Below are 22,484 nucleotides of genomic sequence, written 5' to 3' on the forward strand. Positions count from 1 at the left end.
GCACAAGAATAGACAAACACAACAGAAACAGATCCATGCATATATACTTGATTCAGAACAAAGGTCGTACTACAGAAAGCAGGGAAAGGATGGTCTTTTCAAAAATGAGTACTGAAACAATTTGGTATCCATATTGAAAAAGGTAACTTAGTTCCTCCTCACATACCAGGGACAAAAATCAATTCCAGGGAGATTACTGACTTAAACATGAAAGGTGAAAAGATATAGCTTTTAGAAGATAACACAGGAATGTATTTAGAAAAAGATTTCTTAAGCAGGACACAAAAAGCATTAACCACAATGGGAAAATAAGAAACTTGATAAAAATTAGAAATTATTCACCAGAAGATACCATATGAAAGAGAAAACATACAATAGGGAAAAGATACTTACAACACATATTTTAAAAGGGTTCCTACAATTCAATAAGACAACCCAAAAGAAAAACAGGAAAAAGACTTTAAAAGGCATTTCACAGAAGAGATTAGCCAGTACACATACGAAAAGGGTGCGGACCTTATTAAAATGACAACGATGATTAACTATTAACTATTAACTATTAACTTATTAACTATTCCTCCAGAATAGTTAATACCAAGTGTTAACAAGAATGTGAGTGCTCGTACACTGTTTAGTGAGGGTATAATCTGAAGTAAGCATTTTGGAAAATAATTTGGCAATATTTACATAAGTTGAAAGACGGGTTTATGTCTTCAAGTGTATGCATGTGTGCACCAGAAGATGTGCACAAGAATGTACACAGCAATGTTATTCACAATAGTCAAAAAGTAAAAACAACTCAATTGTGCACCAACAGTACATCGGATCATTGTGGTATAATCATTTACTAAATTACTTTAAGCAATGAAATGAACAAATCACAGTGACATGCAACAACATGGATAAATCTCACATGCAATGGTTAGTGAAAGAAGCTGGATCAAAAAGATACATACAGTCAAATTCAATTTATATAAAGTTCAAAAATATACAAAGAAGCGATGCCTTAAAGTATGCACAGTACTTACCTTTAGTGGGGAGAGAGGAGATCAATACTGAGAGCTACTGGGATGCTGTTAGTGTTTATTTCTAGATCTGGGTGGTGGTTACATGGATATTTGCTTTTTACCAACTTGTTTTGCTATACATTTGTTTTATGCCCATTTCTGTATGTATAATATATTTCCCAATTATAAAAAAGCTTTAAAAAAGTAGATTGCTGGGTCCCTCCCCAAACTTCTGAGGTAGGGCCCCAAGTCTACATTTTTAACAAGCACCATTAATGATTCTTAACCATACTAACAAGTTTAAGAAAAAATGGCCTAGATATATATATCTAGCCTCCAAAAAGACTAAACTTTAATAAGATTTTCCAGTTATCCAAAGGAGCCAAAAAAGAGCAAAAGTTCTGATGGTCTTAAATTAGATAGGTAGGCAAGAGAGTTGATCTTTGTTTCCTACCCCTCTTAAATGCTATTGGAATTAAATTATATATTACAGATATAAATACATAGAAGTAATGAGCAACAAGCTAGATTATTAGTATAACAGTAAAGATTCTTTAGCCCTGAAGAATACACTGAAACAATCAAATAAATAGCTCTTTTCAATAAGTACCCTCTCCTCACCCTGAAAAGCCATAATAAACAAATCAAATAGATTTTATTCTTTATGAGTCAGACTGTCACCCACAAGGCTACAAAGATGACTGTCTAACTTTGTTCTCTGAGCTTCTAAAAGACAAAGGACTGATTCAGTTTTCGGATCTCAAAGAATTTTTCCTTTATTTTCAGACTTTAGCCAAATTCTGTGGGTAAAGAGCACTTATGCACAAACCAGGGCTAACACATACCTATGGCTGTAAAAAAGATTTATCAATATAGTCATGCATCTGCTGCAGCGGCAAAATAGCATAGTATCATAAAGATGTGAGTTCTGATTAATAAAGACAAGAAAATAATTGCTGACCACTAGTGAGTGGATACCTGAAGCTGTGGATAGTACCAAATTCTATGTATACAATGTTTTTTTCCTATATGTTCATACCTACAATTAAATTTATAAATTAGGCACAGTAAGAGATTAATGAAATAAAATAGAACAATTATAACAATATACTGTAAGAAAAATTACGTGAATGTGGTCTTTCTCAAAATCTTATTATACTGTACTCATCTTTCTTTTTATGATAATATGAGATGATAAAATGACTATGTGATGACATAAAGTGAGGTGAATGACATAGACATTATGACATAGTGTTAGGCTACTACTGACCTTCTGATAATATGTCAGAAGGAGGATCATCTGCTTGGGGTGATCCTAGATCATCGAGCCATAAAGAGGTCAATGGTTGGATGTCAAGAGCAGATATGTCGATGGTTGGAGAAATTTAATATTTTCAGACCACACTGACCCTGGGTAACTAAAACTGTGGAAGCAAAACCATCAATAAGAAGGGACTACTGTACTACACTTCTTATGCCCCTATAGTCAGTTGAAGGCACATTTCCTCAACAATAAGGCATCCACAGAATGAAGTGGAGACCAGTCTCAAAATACTGAACTCAAAGCTCTTCCTCAATCACTATACTCTTTCCTGCATTGCACTTAAAACTGAACCAGCAGAAACGAATGAACTCATAAAAATGAAGCCCTAGCATTAACAGCCCCAAAAGAGAATATCTAATTTTTATTCCTGCTAAATTCCAAGTCTTACCTTACTTAGCAAGGCATTAAAAGCACAACTTGAAATGAAATTTATAATAATGCTAGTTAACTGTATTTTAATGTGTAGTTCTGTAAGCATGAGCATAAATTAAAATTAACTAAACCTCAAGCTGAAATAAATTTTTCCAATACAGCCTAGGGAAAAGATTATGAAGCACAGGGGGGGAAAAAGTTAAGAATTAAGTACTCTTTCAGAACTCTCCTACCTCTTTCAATTTTTTAAAGGTAAAGATTCCCCTTAAATTTGTATGTTTAAATATCAACGCTAAATTACAGATAAATATGTAGACATAAAGAAAGATTTTTATCATCTAAAGATACAAGGCAATTTAGATTTCCATGAACTTCATGGATAAGAGTGAGGCTTGAAAGCAACTAAAATTCCTGCTTTCTGTGCACCCTGGGGCACCTATAGCACAAACCCCACCATTCTTCCATGCTGAACTCAGCTCAAATCTTAACAAAATATGGTTAATGGCAAACGATATACAGAAATACCAGATACAGAAAGAGATCAATCAGTATAACTCACACACAAATATTTATACCACTGGTTCAACTTAAAGGTAGTCTGTGAACCAAAAGGTCGAAACTATTTTCATAACATTTGCCTTTTTCACTGTGCTGACATTTGCATGACGATGCAAAATCAATGGTAGAAAATACTGGTTGGAGTCTTAACAGAAGTCCAAGCAAGTGGTACCAAACCATGGCATTGCATTCTTCATCACCACCCACTTGCAATTGTTTTTAGAAAAGAGGCCAGTCCCTGATGAAGCAGTAGAAATTATTAATTTTACCTCAGCCCTTGAGTACATTTCTTTTTAATATTTAGTGTGACAAAATGGGAAGTACACATGAAACACTTCCACTGCACAGCATAGTATAATGCATGTCTTGTTAGAGTTGAGAGCTAAACTTTTATCATGAAACATCATTTTTGTTTGAAAAATAGGTTAATAAACTATGGTTATTCCAACCTAAATATCTGGCAGTCGTTTTCTCAAAAATAAACAAGACTGTCACTTCAAGAAAAACAACTGACAATACTTATCAAATTTAAGTTTTCAAGCAAGAATTAGAATTTGGAAAACCAAATTCTAATTTTGATACATTCAGTGGTAATATTAAAGAATGTGAACTTTTGTATAACAAAATATATCATCATTTGAAGATCTAAATAAGTCGGTGAAGCAGTATTTTCCAAATGACCAATATACCATGTCACAAATCAAGCATGGATAAAGATTCTCTCAAAGTGCATGACAAACCAATAGATTACAGTATGAAAATTCAGATATGATTTCAGGTTCTATATTACAAATAAACTTTAAGAAACTACCACGTATCTAGTTTTGGTGTACTGTCTAATAAGAACATTCATAATTGTCTGTAAAAGCTATATAAATTCTTCTCTCTTTTTTCCAACTACATACTGGAGTGATGCCAAATTTTCTTCATATACCTCAACAACAACAAAAAAGTATGGCAACAAATTAAATGCACAAGAAAATGCAAGGATCCAGCTGTCATCTATTAAGCCAGACATGAAAGAGATTTGTAAAAACATAAAACAATGCCACTAAAAACTTTCTCACTAAAACTTTTCCAAAGATTTTAGAAAACATGGTTACTTATGATTAAAAACTTTTACATTAACCTGAAATGGCTTTATTATAACTTTAAAACAATAAATTTCTCAGTTTTAATTCGTAATATTTAATTCATAAATACCAATAGCTTTAACCCACAAAAATAAAAGCTTTGGGGTCCTCAATAATTTTTATGTGTGTAACAAGATCACAAGACCAAAAAGTTTGAGAACCACTGACTTAAAACTAATAAAGGAGGAATTTACCAATTAAAACAAGTCAGGTTGTAAATACCTACATTTCAGCTACCAAAGTACAACTCAAAAAAGAAACACCCCCAGCAGTTTCAATATGCCATTTTAATTTATAATATGGTATTAATTTATAATAGGCATAATCAACATTAACAAAGGTCTTTGGAGTCCTCAATAATTTTTAAGAGTATAACATCTGAGACCAAATGAAGTCTGAGAACTGCTATTTTAAACCATCACTAAATGTTTATATCTCTTATGTTTCTAACATGTCTTCCACCTACAGCTACATCTGAAAAGAAATACAAAGTAGGCTACCTAATACTTCCAATATTTGCAAACTACTTCATAGAAAAACTCAAAAAGATGAAAAATTAGGTTACCAAAAGTTCAATTTCCAGTTTCGTGCAATACAGTATCCATTTATGCTCCAAAACAAATACATTTAAGCTCCCGATATGATAGGCCCTGTGCATCCTAGGGATATTTTTCCCCTACCTTTCTTTCATCCAAGGTGGATAATTAAAGAATGTACTTTTTTACCTTTATAAAATCAATTAGCCAAAACTAAAATGCAAGGTTAATATATAATTATTAACTGAAATTTATAAATATCATCACTAAATCTAGAGGATCACTATGGTAGGCACATCTGTTTTTGTGGCCTGATAGCCCTACCCGTCCCTTTCTTCTAGTAATAGCCCCATTTTTTCTGTAGCAAACTAGCTCCTCCCTCTACTCAACGGTCTTGGTAGATGCATAAATTACAGTGAACAGCTCTACCTTGGCCTGGGAACTGGATACTTGACCCAATTTAGGCCAGACTCTCCCCCCTGTCACCCCACAGGAATCTGATCTTGAGCAGAATGACAGATGGAAAGAGATAGTTATAACTCACAGTAATAGCCGCATGGTAAAGACCCTGTTACTAAATTCTCCAGAGCTGTCCATGCTCTTATCTCTGTTTTTCTTTAACTCTTCAACCTACCCAGCTTCCTTCTAATAAACTGCCTTTTCTCTTTCCTTTAACTGAGGTCTGTTTCTATGACTTGCAATTAAGGAGCCCTGAAAACCACCAAATCTCATTTTTAGATGAATCCATCTAAAAATGATTGTGTTGGAGGAAAGGAGGATCCTCCACAAAACCAGACAGATGATTAAAGAGAAGAAACTATTACTAGCATACATTTGAAACAATATTTACCCTTGTTAATTAAATAAATAAAAATACTTAACAAATTTATTCTTCTAAATTGGTGTTATCCAAAAAAAATGTTTTTGTTATAATAAAAATGTTCTGTGTCTGCACTGTCCAATATGGTAGCCACCAATCGCACATGACAACTGAGCACTTGAAATGTGGCTCATACAACTGGGGAAATAATTTTTAAATTTCATTTAATTTTAATTGGTTTAAATTTAAATTTAAACAGCTACATGTAGCTAGTAGCCACCTTATAGGAGAGCATAACTCTAACAAAATAACTCTAACAAAATAAAGAACACTCATGTAAACCTACTGTTTTCAGGTCCTCAAGAAAATAATGCCAATAACAATGTAAACTGGTCACGTCTTTTAAGTAGTCTGGAAATATTTATCAAAAGCCAAAGAAAAGTTTACTCTTAGAGCCTAATAAATTTATCCAAATAATTCAAAAGAAAGAAAACCGCCTAAGAAAAGAAGTGACAAGCTAGCTGGAATAACTCAAAATGTCCAGAAAAAAGAATGACAGTACATATTAAGATATAAGTATCTTAACATATAGTTTATAAATATCTTAATATGTAATTAAACTATAGTTAAGAGGCCATCAAAAAATAAATTAGAAGGTCATATAAACACAGAAAAACACAAACAAAATATAAAATCGGGCAGAGTGAATAAAGATGTTAATCTCCAATGACAATCATGTTTGAAGATACTGTACATAATATAAAGATCTAAAGACCTACAGAGAAATGTAATAGTAGTATTTAGCAGTATACATTTTAAATTACTTTATAATTTTTCTAAATGACATTGGATAGTTCCTCCCCTAGATATTACTACTTATTTTTAAATGACATTTTGCTTTCTCTTAAATTGTTATTTCTTCTGCTTTTTAACCACCATTCTATTGAAAACAAATTTAATGAAAAATACCTAGTGGCCTAAATATATAGTTGTCTCCCTCATCAGAAATAGTAAATGGTGAAGCTTTACAGAGAATTAACAGAGAATTTAACAAACCTAGAGCTCTGCACAAGGAGTTCTTGAAGTCTCCAAGGCTTCCTAAACAGTGTATCCAAAAGTCCCTGCTATGTGTTAGCATACTGCCTCCAGATTCCCACATTTATCAAGTTTGCCCACTTCATATGTAAAAGGACTGGAAAGCACTATCTTAATGGATCACAGAGTTCTCTCCTTACAGCCTAGTTCATCCTAGTTCTACCTGGAAGCTGGAAATACAAGTCAATTTAACCACTTCCAATTCTACTTCCAAAGGTTTTAAAAATTTTACCTAACGCAATTAACAGACTAATAATACAAAAACAATCTTTAAGAAAAAATATATGTAAAAGGTTATATTTTTAAAGAAAGGTATACAAGCTAATAACTGAAAATTTCTTAGAACAGTTGCTTCTTTAAATAATTTTTTGCTCTTTTCCATATACAAACCAATCTTTCACAAACTGTTACAATTTGTATGATTTAGTGCTTGAGTGAATCTATATCTAGAACGAAATGCTTAAAAGCTAAAGTTTTTTTCAACTGAAATACTACCTTGTTGATGCTGTAACACTATTTGTTTCCAGGATGTTTTCAGTCATCCTTAATTGTACCACCTCTGGCATGTCATTTGATTTTTCTGCACCCTCTTCTGGAAGTTCTTCTATATGTTCCAGCTTTTCATCTTCCTCTTCTTCCTCAGAAAGTTCATTAACCTATATGAATAAAAGGAAATTGAGAATTAAAATTTAATGAAACTGATAATTAACTGACATGATTTAAGATAAACTATTCTAAGAAAATTTTAAACACATTTTTTACTTCGTTTCCTAGGACCAATTTCTCTTATGCAGTAAGTAACTGCCAACTTTTTCAGATTAGAATAAAGCTGTAAACCAGACAAACATGATATTTTAAAGTAGAAAGTAATGTTTACATTCGTATATCACTAGGAATATGTGTAAGACTGCAAACTCTGAAAAAGCCTGTACACTGTAGTTAGTTAACATTAAGAAAGCTTCATTTCCTAACCAATCAGTTCTGTAAATCTAATAATTACAAAGACTTCTAATAGAGCTTTCCAATTTCCAAGTTCATTAAACAAGTAATTTTTTTTTAAATGTAGGGAAAAAGGCACAGAAATTTTGCTTTAAGCTGGAATAACTTTAGAAAATGTCGGCTAATTTCTAAATGATTCATAATGCATTTTTCAAGAAGTGACTGTACCTTACAACACAGAAGAATTCAACTGAAAGTTATAATTCTCTTTCTGACAGGGGCTATAAAACACTTTTCATTATCAAATTGACTACATAAGTAAATAAACACTCTAAAGAAAAAGATAGTGGAATTTTATGGACAGAAAAACAACAAAAGTTTCATATGAGAAATATTTTTAAAGATATCCAAAGAAACTAGCCATAAGTGGTCTTAACATCTTTTATAAATTAATTTTAGTTGTTATAAGCATCAAACAGTAAAAGTATACGTTCATCCGCTTTAGCCAAATGCACTGGAAATACCTAGAATAAATTTACCACTAGAGTTAACAGTGCTATTTTTCCTAGGGACAGGCAAATATAATTGCTAGAATACTCTCAGAAAGTAAAACTTCAACCAAAAAAAGGTAATTACACTGTGATATTCTACCACACTCCTAATTAACAAATACAGATTACATGCATTCAAGTAGAATACACTAAGTACTTAAAAGCCAAGCTTTGAAGGCAGAAAGATCTATGTTCACATCCCTATGTGCCCTTAACTATCTCTGACAACTTACTTAACTTCTCCAGGGCTATGTATAAAATGGAAATACTAAACTACTGACCTTAGAGGGCTAGTTAAAAGGATTAAATAATATATGTAAATTCTTCAGCAGTGCCTATACATAATAAACAATAAATAATAGTTATCATTATAACTGAAATCACCTTATTTCTATATAGCATTGGTCCTATTTTCTACAAGTAACATCATTTTTTGTGAAAAAAGTTTCTACAAGTAATATCCCTCATCTATCACTTACATATAATAGTATGAAAAAGACTGAAAAACTATTCGCCTAAGTGGTTATTAACTAAGAGGTAAGATTTATACACAAAGGTGAATTTCTCAAATGATAGATCAGTTTTTAAATTGGACCAAATGGAAAATTATCCCATTTTTCAATCTAAGTATTTAATAAATTAGTGAAAGTCGAGAACGTACTTAATTATCTACCTGGTAACCCAAGCAAAAAAAAAAAAAACTGGCAAGAAAATACTCTTCACAAGTATAAAACTGGAATTACCGTGGTTGATCAATAAAAACTTGGGCACAACAGAACATTTTTTTAAATTTTAAAGATGGCTATATAAACTGAGAACAGATGAGTATTTATTCAGTCCGCAAATTTTTGGTACAGAGGTACTGCTATTTTAACATACTGCATCATATATTTTAAAATCAGTTCGTCTATAGTCAACAGCTCTTAGGAACTACAAAAGCCTTATACTCAATTATATTGAATATATTATATTCAATTCAATGAACTTTATATAAATTAACTGACATTCTCTAGTGTTTTCACCAATAATCATAAACAAAGATAATACATGAAAAATAACCTATGGGTTTTTCTTCTCCCCATCTCCCGACTCCCAGGCCTCCCAATGTAACTTCCTGCAGTAAGAATGAACTAAATTAGTTTGGGTAACAGTGAACATTAAAAACTTAGATAAAAATGCTCTCACCCTACACTTATTTTCAAAAGTTCTTCTTGATCCTCTTGACAACCTGACCTTCTGCTTATCAACACTCTATTCTATCCATACATTATTCTTAACCTGCCCTATATATGCAGCTGCCTCAACTCAAGGAAAACCCTCATCCATACTTACATCTCTTCTTTCTTTGACTGCTGTAATTCCCTTCTCTAGGGCCTCGTGAAATGCCTGCTCTCCAGACTCCAGCTTGTGGAGAACGCTGCTACCTGCCTTCTCAAACGTATAAAGAAACATAATTATCACCTATATCTTCAAACCACTCTACTGGATTCACATTCATTTAAGGATCCCATTCAAAGAACCTGTCCACTGACTTTGGGTTCAAACACTCTCTATTCATCATCTGAATAGTCATCTCTCATACTACTAATAAAAATATCTACTACCTTGAAAAGGTTCTAATAGCCAAATACTTGCATTAATGGGATAAAACTCTAAAAGACAGTGCTAGATAAACTTGCTTCTTTCAAATATCAAAATCGGGAGAAAAATCAAAGCACTGCCAGGATAGGCCAGGTCTGCCTACATCTTTAAATATGTGGATAAAAAAATTAGCAGCATCTAAGTTAGGCCAACTTAAAAATAAAATCAAACTGTGCTGAGTTTAGGGGTTTTACTTTCACCCAATACCTAATCAATGTAGCCTCACAAGTCAAACTAAAGTTATCAAATCTGCTTTAAAGAAAACAAACTTTCAAAAATCTGTTCTATTACTTGCAATTCACTTATAATTCAGAGATACAATAAAAATTGATAAGAAAATAGATTCTAGTAATCAGCAACACAGACCAAGATAATTAAATATACATCACTGTCTCTCAGGACTGCACACTACCCCCATTTATTGAACATATTCTATTCAATATGCTAACATCTCCTTTTCTATCCAGACAAATCTGCAAAATTCAACATTATCTTCTGATGTTAATTAACTGCCATTCTACTAAATGTAAAGCACATCATATTTTAAGTCAATTTTTCCAGTGCTTAAAAAAATGAAAAAAAAATGCAATACATGTGAAATATGAATATAATTCAGCATACATAAGGAAAACTGCAGAAAAATGGAAATTTCAGAGAATTATACCACAATATAAAACAATCAAGGCATAAAACAATCAAGTCCTGCAGACTTTACAGGAGTCAAGATACAAAAAACATTAGGTCAAAAACATCCATCATCAGTTTCTGAGAAGTCAAATCATCTTAGAAATGTAGAAAATAACCAAATATATGTAATATATTACTGCATTTTGAGCAGCCATTAACTTTATTTAAAAAATAAATTACCAAACTAAAATTTAATTTAAAGAAAAGAAAAGTGGCACACGGAATTGTCCAAAGATGGATTTCTTATGGGCATCAAAAGACATTAAAGGTTTAAGACATATCTGTCCAACTTGTCCTCTTCTTGTCTTTTTCTTTTAAGCAAAAATAATTTTGAAGAGATTTGTCAGTTCTTTATTTTAATCAATATTTTTAAGTCAGGACTGTATATAATAGTTGGAGAAACCTTCAAAAAATCATGCCAAAAGTTCCACGGATCACTGATTCAGACAACAAATTCTACCCACTTGATTTACTTCATAAAGACATACATGTATGCACACTAATTTCATCCTCAGTTTACACATTATAAGCTGCAATCTGGCATGTTACTGTTTCATTAAAGTTCCTGACAACTTGAAAAAGAAAAGAGAAAAAGGAAAGAAGGAAAGGAGGGAAAAGGAAAGTTATAAAAGATAAAAATGCTTACATGAAGAAAGCATGAAAAACTAAGGAAAGTATAAACCTCAGGTATTAAAAAGACTTATCCGTAAAGGTTCACCTAACAGTATAAACTGTTTTAAATAAAAGCTAGACTACTCAGAAAACAAAACTCCTAATTCACATAATCAGAGCCAAGAACTATATAAACTAATGAAAATCTGTACAATAAACTACCTTGCAAGAAATGCTGCTTTATAATCTAAGAGCAATGAAAAGAAGCAACCTAAATGTCCGTCAATAGATAGTGTGATTTATAATTTACCATCTAACCCTGGACATATTTAAGAGTGAAAGGGAAGCTACTAATTATTACATCAGAAAGCAGATATAAACCAGGACTATTCTGAGAAACTGGGATGTACTATCACCTTTTCAAATGGGCACTGGTACTATAAATCAAAAAATTATGTTACATCCATAAAATAGAGAATGATATAGATGTAAAAACAAAAGGCTATGTTCTCTACATTCCAATAAGAAAAGATAACTATGATATACTGTTAACTGATTTTAAAAAAAATACAGAACGGTGCGGAACAATGCAGGTGGTATGCTATTTTCCTATTTAAAAACTATAAAGCAATACTTACTTATATTTGCATAAAGAAATTGGAAAAAAACATAAAAAACTAATGGGGGAGGGAGTGAGTATGGGTAAGAGCAAGCTATTTTACTGTATATTTTACTTTACTTTTTTTAACCAGGTGAATTATTATTCATTAAAAAAAGGTAACAGCCCCACCGCCCCGCACCTAAAATATAAAAAACTCCATAGGTTTTAACCTAATAGAAGTTTGCTTGACAAATCATTTCACTGAAATGCAAAAGAAAAACCTCTACATAGATCTAAATCACAAATTCTAAACCTAAGTCTGGATTAATGTGCCTTTACAATAAATTACAATTAGTCAGCGTCAATATTCTCATTTCATAAAGGAGAAAGTCACTAGGATACTTGTACAATCTCAACCATCAAGACATAGTAGTAATAACAAAATATAATGTAGCCTGAGAAATAGATTTTAATAATCAAGAATCAGAAGGGTTAAAAAATTATCTTCGGGCTAAACTGCTACTCTTCTGATGCTTCCTATTAATGACAATAACTACATTGCTAAACTGACTTGCTACTTTCATCAAGAAAAACTTTAAGAGTTTGCATTAACTTTGTACTGAATCTTTCCCTCTACCTTCTATTTCTCACCCTTTGCCTTCATTCCTCTATGCTAGCAGTTTCTTTGCAAAAAATAAAAAATAAATAAAAATAAAAATAAAACAAAACACTATTCTTACAAAATAGACAATGTTTACATTAAAAGAAAAGAAAAAAAAAAAAAACCCCCCACAAAATCTCTACCATTTACTCCGGTTTCAATGCCTTTCCCATATAACCAAATTTGAGGACAAGAAATTGCTCAGAAAAAATACCACATTCATATACTACATGGATATAGATTATAACATAATAATCAAGAGAATTTCTTCCAGCTTAGTACTTAAAAATTCCACCAAAGTTTGTGCCAAGCCCTAAGAGCATACATTTTTTAATTCTCTCTCCAAGTAGAATATTTAAAATATTCTCACCTGTTCAGTAATTGAACTCAAATCATTAGATGAAAAATCTTCCTCTTCATTCTCAAAAAACTCATAGTAATTTTCCAGAAGTCCAGCCATTATCCTGCTCACTATTTCTTGCTCTTTCAGATCTTCCACATCTGTGTAAATGCTAATAAAAGTCCAAATTAAATTGATAGTTCTTAAAATCACAGTTAAAGCTAGAATATAACCAATGAGTCACTTTATAAACCTGAGCAATTTATGTCATCATTCTATGCCTCAGTTTTCCCATCTATAAAGCTGACCTAATTTGCACTCTTCAAAAAATGCTAGGAAAATCAACCAGATCTACAATAAAAAATAATGGTTCATCAAGCAACCCATGATCCTTGTGAGAAGTAACAATTCTATTTCACAAATTCAGGGGTTTTTTTAATTAAAATAAATTTATGATAAAAACTTACTGGAAGACATCTGGCCCAAAGACAGCAGCCAAGGAGTTTGCAGACCAAATTTCTTCATGATGTGATGCTACATTGGCTAAAAATCTACACAGAAACTTTAACAAACTGTAATTAACGGGTGGAAGCTGTTGCAAGAGGAACCTCAACTTTCTTCCAAATTCATCTTCGTTATTATAATCTGTAAAACATAATGAAAGGTTTTTTTTTCGGTTTTTTTTTTTTGACAAAGTAAAAGCAAAGCTTAGATATTTTGCCAGGTTAATATTACTCCACCCACATCATCTTTTTACTACAATTCAAAACTTCACTTCCTCTACTAGAGGCCAAATGCCTTAGGGCTTTGCATTTCACTTAAATGGAAGATTAGAGTTGGAGAGAAGAAACTCAACTCCTCAACTGCTAGAGAATGTTTTCCTCATCTATTACTCATTGGTCCAATTCTCTAATTTATTTTTTTACTCTCATCATACTGTCTATTGCATAACTGTACCTGTATTTCCAAATCGGTGTCGACTAATTACAGTTTAAATGCACTAGCCAATACCAGTCAACATAAACTACTAATAAGCAACAAAGAGAAGCAATTTAACCTTCTAATAATATCAGTGATACTTTTCCACTTGATGAATGAGAAAACAAGGAAGGAAAAGGGTTAAGAGTGACTTTCTTCTTCCCTTGATTTCCTGAAAACAATTAACCTCAGCAGTATCAGTAGAAATAAAAAAAAAGGCATTCTCCTTCATTTGCTTTTCTCCTCTAAGAGGGTGTTGGTTTCTGTTATGCAAGTAATTTTCAACTAGCAGAATCTAGGCCCTCTGTTTATCATGTCAATGAATTTTCATTAACAGAAACTAGGCCCGTATCAACCCCATTAATTGGTGAGGGCCCCACTTAGAAAAGGTAATTTCTCAGAGGTACCCTCAAAATGAAGTAATTTATTGCTTCAAGAGTAAAACCCAACTTTTTTTTTCATTTTATGTTTCTTCGGGTTCTTAAAATTACTTTAAAAATTAATTCTTGGTAAAAAAAATTCTTGATAGTAGGTTATGTCACATTAGACAGTTCTGCAAAGTATCACACATCTGCTTTGTTTATCTTTTGTCATTTCTTTAAATTTCCCCTCCTGTAATCTGGCAATGTATACCAAAACTTAAAATGTGCATACCTTTGTTAGAGCAATTCTTCTATTTCTCATCCTAATAAGATCAATGAAATAAGAATGTATTTAAAGGAACAGTCACCATAGCATTGTTTTTCATATACAAATTTGGAAATGATGGAATTAAATAGAATACCGTGAAGCATTAAAAGTTATGTAGAGTCGAGTTTTGGCATTAAAAAATTTGCGACTAGGTGCTAAATATGGCAAAAAGATAGCAAAATAACCTGAAGAGTGACCTATTTTGTAAAATTGTATATACATACATATGTATTACAAAAATGTCATCTGGAACACATTTAATCCAAATGTTAACAAAATGGTTACCTTTGGATGGTGGAGTTTTGTCCATTTTGTTCACTGCTCTATTCCTAACTACTACAATGAGCAACATCAGAACATAGGAAATATTTTTTAATGGGACTTTATGTCTTTATTTTCCATGGTAGGCTCTACTCTATCTTCTGATCCATAATGTAGACTCACTATTGATATGGCTGTTTCATAAACCCCAAATTGGAACCCATGACCTGACAAAGATGACCAGTTAGAACATTTTAAACTGAGCATACCTATTTCACATCTTCATTTTCAGTAATAGCTTGCTCTTAAACTGGCAGGGAATTGAGTTATTACAAATTAAGTTGACCTATGTAATTCCTCTGAAAAATTGGGGAAAAAATACCCTCTTAAAATCTGAAAATCTTACTTTGACAAAATGCACACAGAACGCGTTCATTTAAATATTTGTCAAATAAGTGAAAACTTTTCTGTATTTATGTTTTAAGGAAAGCTACAGTAATCTTACTGCTCAGAGATTTTCAAGCCAGCCTTTTGCAAGGTGTGTGAGGTTTGGTCATTGAGGACAATGACCACCTGTTTAGCCACTGATTTAAAAGTATTCTTTTGTTGTTGGTTTTGATGTTTAGTTTGGTTTTTTTTTTAATTGTAGTGATAATTTTGAGCAGGCTATTCACGTAAACAAGTAGGACTTCTCCCGTCTTTCCTGCATCTAGTCTGTCCTTTTGGGATTTGGTTTCTGTGTCCATAGAAGTAAAATGTTTCACATATGGATAACCACATATTAAATGTAACCATTTACTCAGAAAAAAAATCACACATCTAAGAAGTTTATCAGAAAGTCTATAGTCACATGAGTTTTACTTAAAATTTAAAATGCAACCAGTAACAATTCTATTTTTTATAATACTACCACTGTATCCATTCAAACACAACAGGTACTTTGATTTTGTAATTGGATGGAACAGTACCAGGATTGTTTTTTAAACCATGTCATATCAAACTGGTGGAAAATTTTAACCTAAGCATTTAGTAGAAAAGGATTATTTAAGAAAATCACATATATCAACTGAAAAAATACATGTAAGTAATTAACATTATCAATATGATGACTATAGCAACACTAATGAAGTCTACATAACATCTTGTCTAGTTCTGTAGCACTTATCACCTAACATACCCATACCCATGTATTTATTTTGTTCACCAGCTATTTCTCTTCTATCTCCTCTTATGCCCTTTAGAGTTTTAGCTCTATGACGGCAGACATTTTTGCCCAGTTTTGTTCACTGCTGCATTCCCAGAATCTAGAATAGTGTCTACCATATAGCAGGTGTTCAATAAATATTAGGTGACTGAGCTGATGGAATGGTAAGATTGTGAGCAATGCTGTTTTTACTTGAAATACAGTCCAGTTGCTCTACTTTTGTTTGTGCACATTTCTACTACACAAAAATATTTATACCTATCAGGCTGCTTCTAAAGTCTTCAAATGAGGCAGAGAAGCGAGAAATATATATACATAATGTTTTTGTATATATGTGTGTGTATATATATATTACACATCTGCTTAAATTTCTTTCCTTTTGAGCCTACTTCCCAGTTAAATTATATCCTGGAAAAATATGTGTATATATCAGAGAGGTTTCCCCTGATTAGCAATTCTTTCAAGCATCATTCACAAAACTGGAAACTGTATTTTCTACCAAAACATAATGTATAAGTAGTTGGACAAACCATCATGGTCTAGACCAGTGGTTGACAACATTTGACAATCAACGGAATGGTTGTCAAAACCTGGGAGAAAGGGGTGCCAGTGGGATCTAGTGGGTAGAGGCAAGGGACCCTGCTAAACATGCTACAGTTCATAGGACAGCTCCCTGTAATATAGAATTATCCAGTCCAAAATATCACCAGTGCCAAAATTGTGAAATCCTGGTTTAAATAAAGTATCTAATCACATCAGAAATGCCACACTGCAGTGTCCTGCTACCACAGAAAATGAAAACTACTTTTTAAAAACACTTAACTCAAATGCAACTTCAACAATGCTCCCTCCATGATCTTAAAAGCAATAATATTCTATGTATTTGCGAATGTTAATTGAACTATTACCATATTTATCTACAATAAATAGAGAGAGGAATCTTAGTCCAGAGACCTAGACACTTTTCCAAAAGAATGGTAAAAGGATAAACACAATAAAATAGATTATATTACAACAGAAATGCAAACATCACCTCAAGTACTGCCACAACTATCTGCATACCTATTAAAATATTGGTGTATGTGGGTGTGTGTATGCATACAAACAAATGTTAATGGTTATAAAGTGGGAAATGGATGGGAATGGTGGAATTCTCATATTATAACATGAAGGACTTATAGGCCACAAGCATTTTTGTGCACTTTAAATTCCTTCAAAAGTGAATGTTAAAATAAGAATAATTAGTCAGATGCATACTGTAATTCCATGAATGATAACATAGTGCATGATGCTGTCGTACTTTTAAATGAATACCAATCAAAATGACAATCCTAGTGACAAAACAGCTTCTGATAGTCTCAATGAGTCAATGACTTTATTACCATTAAATCTTATTCCAATTTTTCTTTTATAAATTTTAATTCAAGACTGAAATATTATGTGATTCTTGGAACTTTAAAGACTTGTGTACAATTCAACTAACACAGGGAACATAGAACTCTATCACTATAGAACAAATAGAATGTCTCTAGAGTCAAAAAGAGCTCAAAAAACTCTAATTCATCAGTTTCATTACATATTTAATGGATACAAAATGCTTATTAGGTGACTTAATATAAACATTTGAAAAAGCCTCTACAAGGAAGAAATAAATTCAGACATTCAAAACAAAAAATGTAGTATTTGTTGGGAGAAAAAATAAAGCTACACTTTGAAAAAAAGGTGACATTACTGATGACACTTCATTTTGAAACCTATCTTTCGAGCCAAGTGGCACAGTAAAAGAACGAAATTGTATCAGCTAACCATTTTTAACAAGTTCAAAATAAGCCCTATCATCGAGCTGTACAGAAAAAAAAAAATATGTAAAAGGGTCATAAAATATCACTGTATTGACCTTTGCACATCAGAGGCATCCACCAATTTAAGCTCAAAGGTGTTTAAAATTTAAGTAGTACAATGGATAGATATTCCCAACAGGAAATCCACCTTTTCTGACTGCATACTGCTTAAGGGTACACACAAAGATAACATAAAATGTCCCACTATGACAGTAACAGGCATTAAAGGAAGTAGTTATAATTTCTTAATGCCATAGACTTTCTCTAGAAGCCCCAATTCAAAAAGTTAAAGAGATGTTATAATAAAAAAGCCAGAAAAAAAATTTTTAATTCAAGAAATATATAGTATTACATGCTGACTTTATAAAGTTTCCTGAATAATAAAACGTGTCACTCCATTACCTATACATGAATACCACTTGGCTCTAGTATCAGAAGCATTTCCTCACATCTTGTTTCTTTTACCTTTTTGCCTACCTCTATCACCTTTACTTTTCTTGCCCCTTATTCCACTCCATCTAAGCCTTACATTTAATCACCAAAAAAAAAAAAACTAAACCAACAAGACAAATAAATTTTTTTTCTTTATTTAGTTTAGAGGTTGATGTCCAATTTGATATTTTCTTTTCCTCAGGCAAATGTCTAAGAACAAGTTTTAGGTATGTTTTAAATCTAGAATCAAAATTGTCTTCTGGTTTTTATCTAGGAAGTTCTATCAAATCAGGGATAAATATCCTATAATAACATCACCACTAAGCAACACCACTGGCTATTATCCCACTTTCTGCCACACATACCACCTTATATATTTTTTCTTCTTCCCTATCCCCCTACTCCTTATTCTTGTCTCCTGTCCTTCCTCCTTCTCACTCTGTATCATAGGCTGACTAAAACCAATTATAAAAAGCAAATAGTACTACAAGAATCTAAGAAGTTGCTTAGTCATACAACCGCAAAGAGCCTATGTCTCCAAACAAGAACATAAGAAATTAATCTTAAAACTACTATAATTACCATTTACATGTCGAGATTTCTAAAAGATAAAGACTTTGGAATTAATGTTACATGAAATTGTTAAGAATTAAATTTTGTTACCTTGAGAAAGCTGCATCAAGTGAATATGCAAACTGCCAGGGATAACAGGTTCAGGAAGTTCTTGAAGAAAAAACCTAAGGAGGCTAATAGCAGAGGGAACATCTGCTTCCTTAACCAAATCCACCTCTTCTCCACTATCGTATCTCTGCCGAAGCCACTCCACTGTCTCAGCATTTCCATTGACTTGAAAAAGTCCTTGTTGCTCCAGACCTCCTATATTAGTTTAAGACAAAAATTAAGTAAGCTTCAATCTCAACTACTTGGCCATATGTTTATTCTCTAATCAATTTAAAATATTCATACTTTTGGAAAGCCATTCTTGGCTCCCCTGATTAGGCTAAACACCTTTAAATTAGACATCTAGAAACATACTAACTCTGTCCTGAGAGAGATTCTATTTTATCCCATCCCTTATGATCCATTAAAAATATTCCTATTACCCCCTCTCCCTCACTAAAAAATGCTCTAGGCTGGGCATTTCCAAGTATAAAAAACTAAAACGTAAAAAGAATTTCTATTGTTTTTTCTCACTATATTTTTGACTTTCTATATGTATATATATATAAAAAAAAAATCCACAGTCAAAAAAGGGTAAGTTGTGTTTATTAAAACAAAGGCCAGCCCTCAAAGTAAGGAAATGTATACCATGTTCCTCGATATAGTCCACAACGTGGCGGACTATGAACGGAACCTCATTGTCTGGATGTCCTCCCTGCTGCAGCTCATCAAGTGGAATTCCAAATATTTTGTTAGCAAGAACGGAGTTGCAGTTACTCAAGGAAGGGGAGGAGCTCTTCCTCATATCTTTTTTGCAGCCAGAAATCAAAGCTGTCTTTTCTGCCAAATGAAAAACAACAACAAAAAAAGACTATAATGATTAACAGGTGGCAATATGACTAATATACATTAAAGAAAAAGGCTTTACCTGAGTGTGTTCTATTAAATATAGGCCCATGATGTGTTCTACAAATAAAGCTCAATACACTCATCTAAGCATTTTCTCTACTATGTACGGTTAGTTTTAAATACTCCCTTTAACATTGGCATACTTATCAAACAAGGACAAAATTGATCATTAAACTTAAAAGAAAATTAATGCCCCAAGACAAATTTAGGGACAAATCTGGCTCCCAGAAGACCTTTACTGACAAAGCTATTAATGACACAGGTAAAAAGCCAAATCTAATCATTTCTGGACTCTGCTATATGAAGCTCATCTAGTCCCTCCATTCATTAGCACCCAAACAGGAAAGAATCACTTTTTACATAATGATAGCTTAATAATCACTTTTTATAAACAATGGGCTAACAGAGATAAGGTTAACCAGTTCTTATTTCTATAGGACAGAACAGACATAATGTTTTCATAAATAAAGGAAATTTTTCAGTTCTAGACATCAACTTTCAATGAGAATGTTCCTTTATCAACCTTGTTTTACAAATATTCAAAACAAAAAGCTCCACACCCAGTCTAGTTAAGAAGAAATAAGTTATCTGTCTTAACTCTGTCAGAATTATAAAGCAGCAGTGGGAAAAAAAAAACAAAGTTTCCAATATCTAAAGCCTCAAAAACCAAGTAGTCCCAGGAAAATTTTGTTTTCTAAAATAAACATATATTATGTGGGAAAGGAGTATTTTTTAAAAAGAGAAACTTTCCCAAAAGTTGATAATGAACAAAATGACACAAACTGGGCTTTTTTCATCACCCCAGAAAAACAATTCCTTTTGCACTACAAGAAAGAGAAAAGAGCAAAAATATTAACCTGCTCAATATTCTGAAGTTTACAAAAAAATAAAGTCCATATATAGAATAGATGTATACACTGGATCAAGAATGTCACAATATGACTGGGAAACAAATCCATCCAACTTACAGAAACAGCAGAAATTAACTTAGGGACAGCAAAACGCCATAAAATTTTAAATAGTTTTAGAGAAGCACGATTCATTCTTCAACACATCTGATGCCAGCTAATGACCAAAACCTCATTAATGACAAAATAGTAGTAACAGGAAGTAAACTCCAAAATCTCTGTGAATTTATACAGCATGGGATAGTTACCATTTTGAAAACTTACCTTTGAGTACTTAAACACTTAAGTTTAAAAAATGGACTCTGCACCAGCTACCCTCACTGAGCAAACATTCTTTTGTCATTTATGGCTGTTTGAGATTATGGCAGAAGATCAGCCTGTAGTTCCTCATTGAAGAAACACAGAACTCGATCAGTACTTCAGCAGTTAATCTAGAAGAAGAAAAAAAAAACCTTTTAGTTTCCCACATCTTTAACTGTGAGAAGACACTAGAATTAGTGAGGTTCATTTAGGAAGGTGCCTATACTGAAAAGCATTCTCCCTAAAAAATCTGTGACTTAGAGGCAAAATCTTGCACAAAATTTCAAATTATGATAGCTAACCAAGGTAAAATAGTTCTGCTAATAATATAAAGGAATGGCACAGGAGAATCTTTGACAGTACACATCGTCAGGGATTACACCATTCAAATAATCCATTTTCCTCAATGGAGCCCTCATTTGCATACATACATACCTCACCCAGTTTCATTCCATCCTTCTATACTCAGAACTAAACATGGAAACACTTTCAGATGAAAGAATAGAAGATACAATTTTAAGCTTGGAACTGCACTTAACTGCATTTTATTCTTTTCTTTGTATACAACAAACATTTTATTAGCAAGAACTAGTTGTCTGAGCTTTCCAATTCGAAGAGGCAAATAGTACATGTTGGAAAAGATCAGTTAACAGACCCAGAAGGGCATGCATTCAAGTATCAACTTTACTATTCTGTAGGTGTGACCCTGAACAACTTCCATGTCTCTAAGCCTAGGTTTCCTAACAGAAAATAATACCTATACGCCTGTTAAGTTTAAATGAGATAACGCATGCATGTAATACACAGAGAATCAGTTTCCATTCTCTTTTTTGCACAATGTTAAAAGACTAGCAAGCAGGCTGGAGAGAGAGGGGAGGAAGGGGAAACCTGTTTGGCAATGTGTTTAATCTTCTGTAAATTCTAGCTGTCTCATCATCCTCTGTGAATTCTCGTAATCTATTTTTAAAAACTTTTAATAAGCTCAGTGAAGTACACTGCAGCATTCTGCTTATGAGGGTTCACAGTTCAGGTAAGCAAGAGAGTATTATCATTCAGTGTTGTTTTTTAAAGTCTTATTAGTAACATGTACTTCTAGGAGGAACATTAAAAACTGAGGGGAAGGAAAACCACATTCCTACAACCAATTTTCAGTAGATGATTACTTCCAAAACATCCTCATATGCTTGCTAAAACATGTAGTCTCTATTCATCTGAAAAACAACTTCGAAGTCAGTCATCCCTACTCAGTTATAACCAAAGGACACAACCCGCCTAGCTCAGATACCAAATCCAAGGATGCTCAAGCAGCTTACATAAAAGGGCACAATATTTGCATATAACCTATGTGCATCCTCCCTCCTCCCATATACTTTAAATCATCTCTAGAAAATTTATACCTAATACAATGCAAATGCTATGTATAC

General features: G+C 32.6%; 1 protein-coding gene across 5 annotated transcripts in view; it reads right to left on the reverse strand.

The window, feature by feature from the left end:
- Nucleotides 1-22,484, reverse strand: part of FAM13B (family with sequence similarity 13 member B) — a 72,061-nt gene that overhangs the window by 40,531 nt on the left and 9,046 nt on the right. For 3 of the 5 annotated variants that reach the window (XM_011362381.2, XM_011362379.2, XM_011362380.2), the window contains exons 2-8: nucleotides 21,025-21,191; nucleotides 19,592-19,783; nucleotides 18,947-19,159; nucleotides 13,345-13,522; nucleotides 12,908-13,049; nucleotides 9,668-9,763; nucleotides 7,341-7,501 (exon numbers count right to left, since the gene is read on the reverse strand). In XM_011362381.2, the coding sequence (XP_011360683.1) occupies nucleotides 7,341-7,501; nucleotides 9,668-9,763; nucleotides 12,908-13,049; nucleotides 13,345-13,522; nucleotides 18,947-19,159; nucleotides 19,592-19,748 (947 nt within the window). In that variant the 5' untranslated portion in view covers nucleotides 19,749-19,783; nucleotides 21,025-21,191. The remainder of the gene's footprint in view (nucleotides 1-7,340; nucleotides 7,502-9,667; nucleotides 9,764-12,907; nucleotides 13,050-13,344; nucleotides 13,523-18,946; nucleotides 19,160-19,591; nucleotides 19,784-21,024; nucleotides 21,192-22,484) is intronic. The other 2 variants (XM_011362383.2, XM_011362382.2) reach the window with 1 other exon arrangement.

This window comes from Pteropus vampyrus, unplaced genomic scaffold, assembly GCF_000151845.1.
Source record: "Pteropus vampyrus isolate Shadow unplaced genomic scaffold, Pvam_2.0 Scaffold74, whole genome shotgun sequence".
Taxonomy (NCBI): Eukaryota; Metazoa; Chordata; class Mammalia; order Chiroptera; family Pteropodidae; genus Pteropus; species Pteropus vampyrus.